The 12,697-nt window shown below is 43.7% G+C and overlaps 1 protein-coding gene across 1 annotated transcript in view; it reads left to right on the top strand.

Annotated features, from left to right (window-relative positions):
• Positions 1-12,697, top strand: part of LOC147902213 (long-chain-fatty-acid--[acyl-carrier-protein] ligase AEE15, chloroplastic-like) — a 183,611-nt gene that overhangs the window by 49,057 nt on the left and 121,857 nt on the right. The window contains exons 4-5 of the mRNA XM_087374865.1: positions 10,729-10,816; positions 11,141-11,355. Of these exons, the coding sequence (XP_087230991.1) occupies positions 10,729-10,816; positions 11,141-11,355 (303 nt within the window). The remainder of the gene's footprint in view (positions 1-10,728; positions 10,817-11,140; positions 11,356-12,697) is intronic.

The raw sequence follows: 12,697 nt of genomic DNA, 5'->3' as shown, positions 1-12,697 counted from the left end.
GGCAGCTACAAACCCTCCTATGTGTTTATCTTAGTTTGCATTAGTCTTTTCGGTTGTTCCTGGTTTCTTCAAACATGTGAATTGCTGTTGTTCTTGATGTCTGATGGTCCCCTTACGATGGACTGTAATACAATCATGTGTGTTCGCTCAAATTATGCAACTCATAAGTGTTGCATTACTATGGTTGAGTAGAGCAGCTATTGCAAGTATGTTATTGATTATTTTTGGGGTCTAAAATTCAGGATGGACCTGGTGAGCTTGTAGTCATGTTAGGACAAGAATTTCCAAGTCTAGCTCCCATTGGATTGGTGACATCTGACTCGATAGGACAGCCAATTTGGAGATCACGATCTCCAAGTAAATGACCTGAGTTGGTGACCTGAATCTCCAAATGAATTGTTAGGCATCTACATTCATCTCTGTAAGGTAACTAGGGTGGTTAGTGTTGGGGATAGTGACCCCAATCTCACTAGTGAGTTGGGGATGGCGATTCTGATCTCATTAGTGAGTTGCATCCGTGTCTTTGTGAAAGAGGACTTCTTGGTAATGCTTTGGGAATACAAATGGATCATCCTGGTCATAACACATTTTAGAAGAGTCAATGTCTAGTATTGGCGATTGGTCTAATGGAGGTCAGCCCATTTTCCTTCTTTTTTGGCCACCTTTACCTTTGCAAGCTCTGAGGTCTTCGTCTGATCTTTTGTAAGTTCCTTTGCCATCCACACGCTTAATCCTTTCAGCTTATTCGATTGTCTGACAACCTGAGTTCTTTCATCTTTTGACTCAAAGGTAAGGATTACATGTGCTCCTACTTTCCAATATTAAACTCTAGGTCTTCCCATTCAACTCCTGGTAAAGCTTTTTTTATTTTCTCACGAGTCTCTTCATAAGAGTATTCTTCTATGAACCAATTGTTTGGAAAACCTTCAATCCTGAGCATTCTTGAGTTGCATAGTCTATCAGCTTACTCTTTAGCTTCCTTCTGTAGTCGAGTAGACATCTATGTATCTAAGGAGCTCTTTACTTATCCTTTGAGCTTCTCTTGGATCTCTCCCTTGTGCTTCTCGTGCATCTAAGTGACCGGGATGTTTGCAATAATTGCATCTTCCCTTCTTCACTTTAGGACCTGAACTTCCATTTGTACTTGCATTCCCCTCATGCTTGGGCTGATATGTATGGCTGGTCTTTTTCTGAAAATGACCTCCCCTTTTCTGAAATGTGCCCTTTCCATCGGTGGCAAGAGCTTGCTCACCTTGATGGGAGGAATAGGCAAAATTGGAGGTCCTCTCCTCTTCCTGCAACAACAACCCAACTAGATGATCAAATGAGAGAGGGGCCGCCCCGAGCATTATAGTCAAAGACGTAACAAATGTGTCATAGGAGGGAGCCAAGCTATTGAGAGGGATAGAGACCCATTTCTTGTCCTCTATTTCCTCATCATACTTGCAAGCTGATCTCTGAGTTCAGTGATCTTGGTAATGTGCTTTGTGATGGTTGACCTTCTTGCATCTTCTGCTCCTCAAGTTTATTGGTCAATGCAATGACCCTTGCCTTATTCTTGACATGATACATGTTTGCCAACTTGTCCCACGCATCCTTTGCATCTTTGCATGACTTAATGGCCATCATAACGTGCCTCTTCACTGATAAGGAAATCAAGGAACAAAGCCTGGGCATTTCTAGGATCAAACTTCTTCTGCTCCTCAGTAGCAAGAGTGGCAAAAGAAGTAGTAGAAGTGGCAGTGGTGGGAGAAGATGAGCTAGAACGACCACTCATAATGTCCCATATATTCTAGAATATTCTTGAGCATGAATGACCACAATGCATAGTTAGGTCCTTCCAACTTATCACCCTCGGTCATCATAAACCAAAGCTGTCATTTGAGACATCCTGACTGCAAAAATAACACTTACTGCAAATGCGCGTGCAAAGAAGAATGCAACTGAACAGGAAGTGCCTTTGATTGATCTGTACAACCACTGCAAAATAGAACTGATTGCTATGCAATCAATTCAACCCAATGCACCTTAAGTGCAAATGTGTGCTTGTGGGCTCACCAAAAATTCCCCAAATGCACCTGTACGCCAGAAGCCAAAGAAAAATTGTACGCCAAAGAAAAATTGTACATCAAAGAAAAGCTGTACGCCAAAGAAAAGTTGTATGCCCAAAAAAAGTTGTACGCCAAAGAAACCTGTATGCCAGAAAAGTGCACGGGCTGGAGCAATACACAAAAAGAGTGGAACAGAATGCACGAACCGGAGCAAAGTGCATGGGCCAGAGAGTGCACCGGAGCGAGTGGAGCATGAGCTGCGACTCAAAGAGCCCACGAAAGTGCTCCCACGAAGGTGTTATGTGAAGGGCCTAAAGGGGGAAGAAGAGTAAGAGGGAGAGAGTGTGAGAGAGAGAAGACACAAGTGTGCGGGTGTGAAGTGATGAGCCACACCACAAACTCATTAGTTTTATTAGGATTAGGTTTTATCCTATGACTGTCTTAAGACAGTCATAGATGTCTTATCTTTAATAAAGGGGTGGCAATGTGCCTTTACCCCAACAACCTCCCACCTAAAGGCCAATGTGCCTAAAGGGGAGAAAAGAATAAAAATTACAGCAATATACAGTTACTGTATACAAGACCATAAAATAAGAATGGTCTCATCCTAATCCCATGATGTGGCGGCAATGTGCAAACCGCTCAGTAGGCAAGCTCTTAGTGAGCAAATCTGCAGGATTATCATCAGTATGCACCTTCACAAGCTCAAGTCGCTTGTCTTCGAGTACCTCCCTGATGAAATGATATTTCACATCTATGTGCTTGGTCTTCTGATGAAAGACCGGATTCTTTGCCAACATGATAGCACTCTGACTATCACAATGCAAGACTGGCATATCTCCTGTAATGCCCAAGTCTCCCACCAGCCGAGTAAGCCATATTGCTTCCTTGCAAGCCTCAGTGGCTGCAACATATTCAGCTTCAGTAGTTGACAGTGCAATGCATTTCTGCAACCGAGACACCCATGATATAGCACCTCCTACAAATGTGAAAATATAACCGGTAGTAGACTTCCGGTTATCTGCATTCCCTGCATAGTCTGAATCTGTAAAACCATGCACCAATGCATCCTGCCTACCATAACATATGCACAAGTCTTTGGTACCTTTGAGATACCTCAAGACACCTTTCACTGCTTCCCAATGCTGCTTGCCTGGATTTGCCATATACCTGCTGATGACTCCCACCGCAAAAGCAATATCCGGACGAGTGGCAACCATGGCATACATCAAAGATCCAACTGCAGATGCATACGGAACCTTGGCCATTTCAGCCTTATCGTCATCTGATCTGGGGCTGTCCTTACTGCTGAGTTTTAAATGTGGAGGCAACGGGGTACTAATAGACTTCCCCCCCTCCATTTTAAAGCGCTGCAGTACTTTGTCAATGTACTCTTTTTGTGACAGAAACAAAAGTCCCTTGGACCTGTCACGAGTAATCCGCATGCCAAGAATATGATTTGCATCACCCAAGTCTTTCATGTCAAAAGACTTCTTCAAAGCACTAATCTCATGCTGAGATTTACTGGCAATAAGCATGTCATCCACATATAGAATGAGTAGCATCAAACTGCCATCCTTTGCCTGTTTGGTGTACAAGCAATGATCGGTCTCACACCTATGATACCCTTGGGACTGCATGAAGGCATCAAACTTCTTGTACCATTCTCTTGGCGCCTGCTTGAGTCCATACAAGCTCCTCTTGAGCTTACACACAAGCTGCTCTTTCCCTTTAACAGCCCTTTAACAGCATATCCCTCCGGTTGACTCATATAGATCTCATCATGGAGATCTCCGTGAAGAAAGGCTATCTTCACATCCATCTGACATAAATCCATGTCGTCATGAGCAACAAGAGCTAACACTGCTCTCAAAGTAGTCATCTTGACTATAGGGGAAAAGATCTCATCAAAGTCAATGCCCTTCTCCTGCTTAAATCCCTTGGCAACCAATCTGGCCTTATACCTCGGTAAAGCATTTGAATCCACTTTGACTTTGTAAACCCACTTGCATGGCAAAACCTTTCTGCCTGCAGGTAGCTGCACGAAGTCCCATGTATCATTTTGAAGTAGGGAGTCCATTTCTGACTGCATGGCTTTTTCCCACTTCTTTGTCTCTGTTCTTCCCATAGCTTCCTTGAAGCTGGAAGGCTCACCACAATCTGTCAGCATGATAAAATCAGCCACATTATTGGCTCCTGGAACAAACCTAGCAGGAGGCCGTTGTACACGGGTGCTCCTCCTAACAAAATGTTCCGGATTAGGCTGCCGTCCAGCCTGTTCTTCATGCATGACGGGTGGCTGTACCACCATATCTGGCTGTTCTACAGCCCCATCTGCTGGCATATCCAGTGGTGCATCATTGGCAAAATTATCTGGCTGATTTTCAGCCTGTATACCCTCTTGAACAGGGTTATCTGCAGCAGCCTGCTGCTGCATATAAATGGGCATTCTTTGCTGTCCAATATCATCATAAATAACCCTCCTATATTCCACAGGTTGCACGGGTTCCTTGTGTACACTATCCTCTTTAAAGATGACATCATTGCTGCGTATAATCTTCCGTTTAACGGGATCCCATAACCTGTACCCCATTTCACCTTCGTCACCATAACCCATAAAGATGCATCTAATAGACTTTGGCTCCAGTTTGGTGCGCAGTTCTTTCCGTACATGAGCAAAGCACTCGCAGCCAAATACACGTAAGTGCTTATATGAAGGTGGCTTGCCAGACCACACCTCCTCTGGCACTTTCAACTCCAAAGCCTTGTTTGGCGACCTGTTAATAATGTGAACTGCTGTTTGCACGGCTTCTGCCCAAAAGCCATGGGGTAATGCAGCATAAGACAACATACATCGAACCTTCTCCTGAATAGTTCGATTCATCCGCTCACTTGCACCATTTTGAGATGCATTATGAGGGGCTGTGAGTTCCTGTTTGATGCCCTTAGCTTGGCAAAACTGCACAAAGGCATGTGACACATACTCACCCCCATTATCGGATCTGAGGCATTTCAGCCTACGACCTGTCCGATTCTCAACCTGAGCGACAAACTTCTTGAAAGCATCTAAGGCATCGCCCTTATGCTTCAAGAAATAGACCCACACTTTGCGTGTGGCATCATCAATGAAAGTAATAAAATATTTTGCACCCCCTAGTGATAACTGTGGCATCTCACACAAATCAGAATAGAGCACCGCTTGATCTAGTGCACACTGGGGAGTTCTCCCCTTATGAGGAGTCACAGAATGCTTGCCAAATATGCAATGATCACAAGTAGGCAAATCTGAAAAAGAAAGAGACAGCAGATAACCCAAACGTGACAGTTCTTGCATTCCTTTAACAGACATGTGTCCCAACCGGCTATGCCACAATGAAACCTTTGGCAGCTCGGTTATGGCAACAACATGATTACCCACACTGGAAACATAAAGAGGGTACAAGGTATCACTCTTAAAACCCTCAGTCACTACAGCCTGGCCATCAGTAATCACCCATTTGGAATCCACAAATGTGGTGTGGTAACCACTGTCATCCAATAAGCCAGTGCTAATCAGATTTTTCTTGATTTGCGGCACATGGCGAACACCATCAAGCATAAATATGCGTCCACCAGGGAATACTATCTGTATACTGCCAAACCCTGCAATCTGACATGCATAGTTGTTCCCAAGATGAACAACTCCATAAGTACCTGTGTAGGAAGTAAACCACTCCCTATGAGGAGTAACATGAAAAGAAGCACCTGAGTCCAAGAGCCAGGTGTGCATGTCATGGCCATCAATAACCAAAGCATGTGCTATTACAGCAGAAGAGCATAAAACATCATGTATGTCACTGTCACTGTCCTCTGCTGCAACATTCACTGCATCCAAGTCATCTGCCTTGGCCTTGCCTTTGCCTTTGCTTCCATTGCCTGCATCCTTTGTTTCAGCCTTCTTGGCTTTCTGATCCCGTATGAACTTGAAGCACTTAGACTTCACATGTCCCTTCTTGCCACAATAAAAGCATTCAATATCCTTTTTGCCACGGGACTGACTGCGGGATTTGGACTTACTAGCAGATCTCCCCTTCTGCTGAGTCCTGCCTCTATCCTGTACCTGCAAGGCATTTGAAGACTTGCTGCTCGCATTATTCTTCCTGCTCATCTCCTCCATAAGGAGAGAGCTCTCTACATCAGCATACATAAGAGTGACATTCGAATTTGACAGGGTGGTCTTGAAAGTGTCCCAACTCTCAGGGAGGGTACACAGCAAGAAAGTAGCCTTGAACTCCTCATCAAGGTTCAATCCCTGTGCAATCAGCTGTGTAAAGATGGCATTGAACTCACTCAAGTGTGAGGTCATAGCTGTACCTTCCTTCATGCGAAGATCAACCAGCTTCTTCAACCAATAAACCTTACTGGCTGAGCTCTTTTGGGCATACAATTCTTCTAGCCTTTGCCATAGACCATAAGAGGTCTTTTCAGCCTGAACATTGAACACAAGAGTGTCAGAAATAGTGAGCATGATAGCTGCCCTTGCGGACAAATCAAGCTCTTCCGAGTCATCGGCTGCCATGTCAGATGGCTTGACACCCTTCACCCTTATGGGCTTAGAAATCTTCTTTAACAGAAGTACATTCAAACACTGTACTGCCCATAATGCATAATTGTGTGCTCCTTCCAGTTTCTTTATGTTCAGAATTGAAGATTCACTTCCCCCTGATGCCATATCAGATAAGGAAAGTATCTGATTCCCTGGAAGTAAAAAAGACTGAATAAAAAATTCTGATTTCTCAGAAAAAACCTGCTCTATCAAGAGCCAGGAGCACTCACAATAGTGCTGTTTTTTACTGTCAGGAAAACTGCAGCAAAACAGAAAATTCTCCCAGTTACTGTACCTTTTGAAACACTGTACCGTGCTCAAATAGGCATAAAAACAGTAATTTCAGACTGCTGCAGCTGCTCAACAAGTGCGTAACAGTGCATAATCAGCTGACAAAGCACAAACACTGCTGTAAACACTGCTGTACTGGCTGTACTGATCACTTCTCCCACCTCAGATGAGGTATTGCACTGAGTTAATATGCATAAACCACTTGGCAAACACCCAAAGAAAAATGACACTTCAGCCTGTCACAAAACCTGCAACAGAAAATGGGATAAATCCCAAGCAATCACCCTTCTGCCAAGGGGATAAAATGCATCTGAAGATCTCTGTCGGTAACCCAAGTGCTATTAAACAAAATCTGGGCAAAAGCCCCTTGATCTGACACCTGAACCAAGTGAAGAACACCTCAACACTTAGGTAGCATGCAATGTGAAAATCTCTCTGACAAAATCAACCAACAGTGTAATGCATATACTGTCCTGTGTAGAAATGACATACACAGATCCCAACGTACAAACACTCAATGATGAACCTTTTGAGCACTGTCAATGATGGACAGTTAGGGACCGAGTAAACTCGATGCGCCCTGGCCAAGCGTGGCTCAACTGAGGTTCTCTGAGTGTTGCACAAGAAATGTGACCTGCAAGAAAATGTCACCTCGATACTGCGGAAATCGAGGCAAATGTGTGCTCTGTGGCACCACACTACCTCAAGGCATACAAAGCATCAACTGCGAGGCAAAAGCCCTATGATCTGCTCACCCAAAAACTGAGATTCAAGCCCAGTAAAAGCATAAAAGTCCTCTGCAAAATCAAGGCATTTCCTTCACGAAAACAGACAACTGTGCAATCAACCACACAATGTGGTTCTCTTCACCTCAAGCACGAGGTAAATGAAGGCACTTGCTGTACTTTCAAGAAAACACAGTTTTGTGAACTGAAAGATGATCCTGAATCAAGAGCAGAGAGCTCTTTCTCCTTCTTTTTCTTCCCAAAAAAAATTCTGCCTGCTGTACTTGATGTACCTGCGCACGTGTGCAGAATCCCAGAAGAGAGAAGGAAAAAAAAAAAAAAATCGACGGTCTCCCTGATGCAGCTCCCTGTACCTGCGGAGTGTAGATCCATAAGGATGTACGGCTCCTGTACGGAGTCCGTACAGCAGGTACGGATGTCCGTACCTGAGCGCGCGCTGCGCGCTTTGGCCTTTGCGCGGCCTAGTGCTGTGCACTGACTGCCCCTGCGCAAGATAGCAGCTAGCAGCTACTGCTGTAGCCCGTGCCCTGATCTGTGCCTGCGCCCGCGCCCTGATCTGTGCCTGCGCCCGCGCTGCGATGCCTTCGCTGCCTGCAGATCTGCGACGCCCGTCCGTACGTATGTACGGACGACGTACGTCCGTACGGCGCTGTCACCTACTGACCTGCGCCTGCTGGCCCGTTGGCCCTTGCAGAGGCTAGGTAGAGGTCGAGGGGTGTGGGTAGGCAAGGGTAGAGGGAGAAGTGGCTCTGATACCAGTTGAAGGGCCTAAAGGGGGAAGAAGAGTAAGAGGGAGAGAGTGTGAGAGAGAGAAGACACAAGTGTGCGGGTGTGAAGTGATGAGCCACACCACAAACTCATTAGTTTTATTAGGATTAGGTTTTATCCTATGACTGTCTTAAGACAGTTGTGATGTCTTATCTTTAATAAAGGGGTGGCAATGTGCCTTTACCCCAACATTATGAAGTCCATGAGCAGGCTGAGGAGACATGAGCAAAACACTAACGTCGGAGAACTTGCTTGGCGACGGGGCGAAATACAAGAACCAGGAGCTAGTGAGTGTGGTTCTGATACCACATGAATGAGCAAATGGAGAAAGGTTGTGAACACGAGTGAACAAGAAGTGGTCACACAGAAACTCGAATAGAATACTCAATAAAAATAAGATACAAGTACTTGGTATATATAGTACCCAAGTACTACACACCAAAATAGACTAAGTCCTAATCTATCCTGTACCACCATATCATTGTATGTGTCTATTGTTTTTTCATGTTACTCCAATTGGGATGACATGGAATTATAGACCACCCCCATGGTTGTGTATTCATAATAAAAGGTCAAGGATAGAGTTCTCACTCTCCCACCTTTGGTTTAATCTCTTTTAAATGGAATAAACTACTTCTTACTATAAATGGCATAAAAACCATTTGCATGGACAATTTTTATGGGTGTATGAAAGAAAATGTTTTTAGTGTTATTGCGATACCAAGAATTGAATGTTTAAAGTTTCAATACTATGTAAGGATTCAGCAGATAGATGCAGCCATCCCAGTGGAAATTGGAATGGACAATTGAGGTGCCTATTACTTCCACCACTTGGATGGGAGCTTTTTCGAGGACAGTAGTTCCTCTACAGGTGATCGCTCTTCGAGATTTCAGGGAAGATGCTTTGGTCTTTGACGTTGGGGATGGAGGTATACTCTCTAGATCCACGGATGATATTCTTCTAGAGGTTGCCTTTCAGCCTATCAGGATTGCTGGTTTTGTGGACCACGGAGTGGGCTTACAGTGGTACTTAGACCCCGACCCTCTGGTCTTGGCTCTGGGATCCTAGAGGTTGTGGTTATATGGAGGTGCACCTATCAGGTGCTTGCAGTGGGACCCAGGAGAGTGGGAGTGGATAGATCATGGGCACCGAGAGAGGGGGATTCCCTTCTTTCATTTCAGTAATGCCAGGAGATTTCAGCTGAGCAGTAGAGGTTGGATTCCCTCCAGAGCCCCCCATTGGGATAGCTTCTTCATCACCGCAGATTTGTGTAGGAATTTCTGGAGGAGGCTTTGGAAATCCCTCAGAAATAGAAAGATCACTCTTTTCTTTTGGCTTTCTATTCATAAAGGGATTGTAGTGAACCTATGGAGATCACGATTTGGGGCTAATCCCACTTGCCCTCGTTGTCATTCTGCAGAGGAGTCAGTGCGACATTGCCTTTGGGACTGCAATCAAGCGAGAATTGTTTGGAAAGGAGTTACTCGGATACTCAGCATTTTTCATACTTCCCCTGTCTTCATGACTTGGGGCTTGGTCGCATGGTTATCCCTTACTGGACCCCAGGTGTTTTATGAAGGTGAGCCTTCTTCTTGGGCACTCTCGATCCGCCGACAGGAGATAGAGCCCTGCTCTCTTCAGGATGTACCACATACTCCTTTCAGAGCTTCACATGTTTCAGTGGACACCTCTTGGGAGATTTTGGCTAACATTTCCTCTTGGCACATTTGGAGAGCCAGATGCACATAGGCCTTGGATGACACCCAGATACACCCATCAGAGGTGTTCACTGGTATTTGGAGTGACACGGTTCACACTTTGATAGCCATATGGGCCCTTCACGGGCAGCCTCTTCTAGGAGGACTGTATTTCTTCGAGTTTGGAGGGGTTCTCCCTTTTTCTTGGAGGTTGCTACCGGATTGAGATGGCACTATCAGCCCCAATCCTTTCTTTTTGGCTCTTGAACTTTTCATGCATTGCATGGTGTATCCCGTATTCCCGTATGGAGCTTGCTCTAACGGTTTTCTTTAATACTTAATAGAAGTCTCTTTTTTGCCAAAAAAAATACTATGTAAGGAAATGATCTCAAATTTGTCAATTTAAAAACCGTCAGATTTTGTTCAAATAAAGTTTGAATTTCGTCGTATGTGTCTATCAAGAATCGGAACTTCAATTCCATATCCAATGTAACACTTTAGGATCTGCAGTTTAAAAAGCGTGTGGCTGTATTTTACAGGTAGATGAAGCAGCAATATGCTAATTAGGGGTTGCCTTTTTTGGATGCAGGTATCATGGCTGCTGGAGCAGTCAATGTTGTACGTGGCTCAAGATCATCTATTGAGGAACTCTTGTTTATATATTCCCATTCAGACAGGTCTGAATGAAGTCTTTCATAAGTAATTAAGTAGACTGTGCAGGTGGAGTTGTTTAAAATGGTGCATCTATGTCTGCTGTATTTGAAGGGTCTAACTTCTTTTTAAGATGTAAACTGATTTCTATGCAGTTATTTCATTAGGCGACGAAAGGAATTCTTTGCATGGACAATATTGTTTATACAATAGAACTTTGGAAAAAAATTAATGCATGTTTGTGCTCAAGGATTGCTTGAGCACTGGAAATCATGGCATATGCGTTGTATACATGTGTTCTTCATATGCAACAGGAAATTGAGCTGATCCCTTGGCATCTTTGATCACAGCATCGCTCTCATTGTCGAGGATGTAAACCTTTACAACAAGCTGATTCCAGCACTGGATTCATCCCTGATGCTTAAATTTGTGGTAGTTCTTTGGGGTGAGAAGTCCTCACTGCCAAAAGAGGATTCTGTAGCTAATTTTCCCATATACACATTTGAGGAACTTCAGACTGCTGGTCGTGAAGCTCATAATACATTCTGCGCTTTGAATGAATTGGGTGAGATTCATTAACTTGCTTACCCATTTGTTCATTAGTTCTCATGTTTATCATGTTTCACTACCTTGCTCATAGACTTGAACTTAAGTCTAGATTATTAATATGTATATACCCTCTATCATTCTTTTTGGAAAATTTACACAGAAGTTTCTTGTATTGGATTATACTTGCAGTTGTATTCCTGTTCTTTTTGTTTGGACACGCTTTGCTGCATGTTGAAGTGCGCAGCTTGGAAGCATAGCGAGGGAATACTCAGCTGGCTGCTGACATACATGTAGACACACAGTGGAGAGGGAAGAGACACCAGCCTGTTGGCTATACAAATGTACATACTCTCTTACAAAGTAAAATAGCATAATATAATATATATTGAACCCTAATGTGGGTTCAATAGGGTGTAACTACTTAGCTATAACTATGACTTAAGTCATTGGGTATAGCTATGAGTATTACTATTACTTAGGGTTAACTATCGACTACTTGCACTATGACTTAGGTCCCTTCTATAGTTAACTATATTCGTAACTATGTACCCCATCTATAAAATACATACACATATGTCCCACCATATATTATGTAGATATTTTACAATGACATGGATATGTAGGACATAGAATAGTCTTCCTTATTTTTTTATGTACTAGTGCCTGGGTATAAGTACTAGAGCCTGAGAAGAGAGGCTTAAGTCATAGGGTATAACTATGAGTATAACTATGACTTAGGGTTAATTATCGACTACTCACACTATGACTTAGTTCCTTCTATAGTTAACTATATTCCTAACTATGTACCCCATCTATAAAACATTTACACATATGTCCCCCCATATATGCCATAGGACATTTGACATGGCTGAGGCGTGACAACTTCTACTTTTACTACGCTTTTTGGTTCGGCTGTACATATCTTCCATGTCTTCTATTACATACAATGTTCAAGGTCTTTGTAATGTCAATAAGTGGAGACTTTTTTGGCACTATGTACATAGAATGCATCCCGATGTAATTTCTTTGCAGGAACACAACCAACACTTCTTGGCTAGCCAGCAAGGCCACTTTGCTGGTCATGACATATTTTATGCTGGTACAATGCACTTTTCGGGGGTATGCATGCTGGTCAAACATGATATGCAGCCCACGGTTGCTTACAATGACCCCCAGGGTCGCTGGATGGTGATCAGATGCATCTATCATGCTGATCTTTATGAAATAGCATCTGTCTATGCTTCTCAAACTTCTGCGACAAGAGCTCGAATGTGGGCCTCCTCCTCAAACAATATCCATGGCTGTCTAATGCCTTTTTGTGTGGAGACTTTAACAACTCGCCTGCCATTAAAGACAAC

This window comes from Dipteris shenzhenensis, chromosome 5 (assembly GCF_047967505.1).
Source record: "Dipteris shenzhenensis isolate YYH24624 ecotype China chromosome 5, Dip_SZ_1.0, whole genome shotgun sequence".
Lineage (NCBI taxonomy): Eukaryota > Viridiplantae > Streptophyta > Polypodiopsida > Gleicheniales > Dipteridaceae > Dipteris > Dipteris shenzhenensis.
This window is presented reverse-complemented; position numbering and strand designations above follow the sequence as displayed.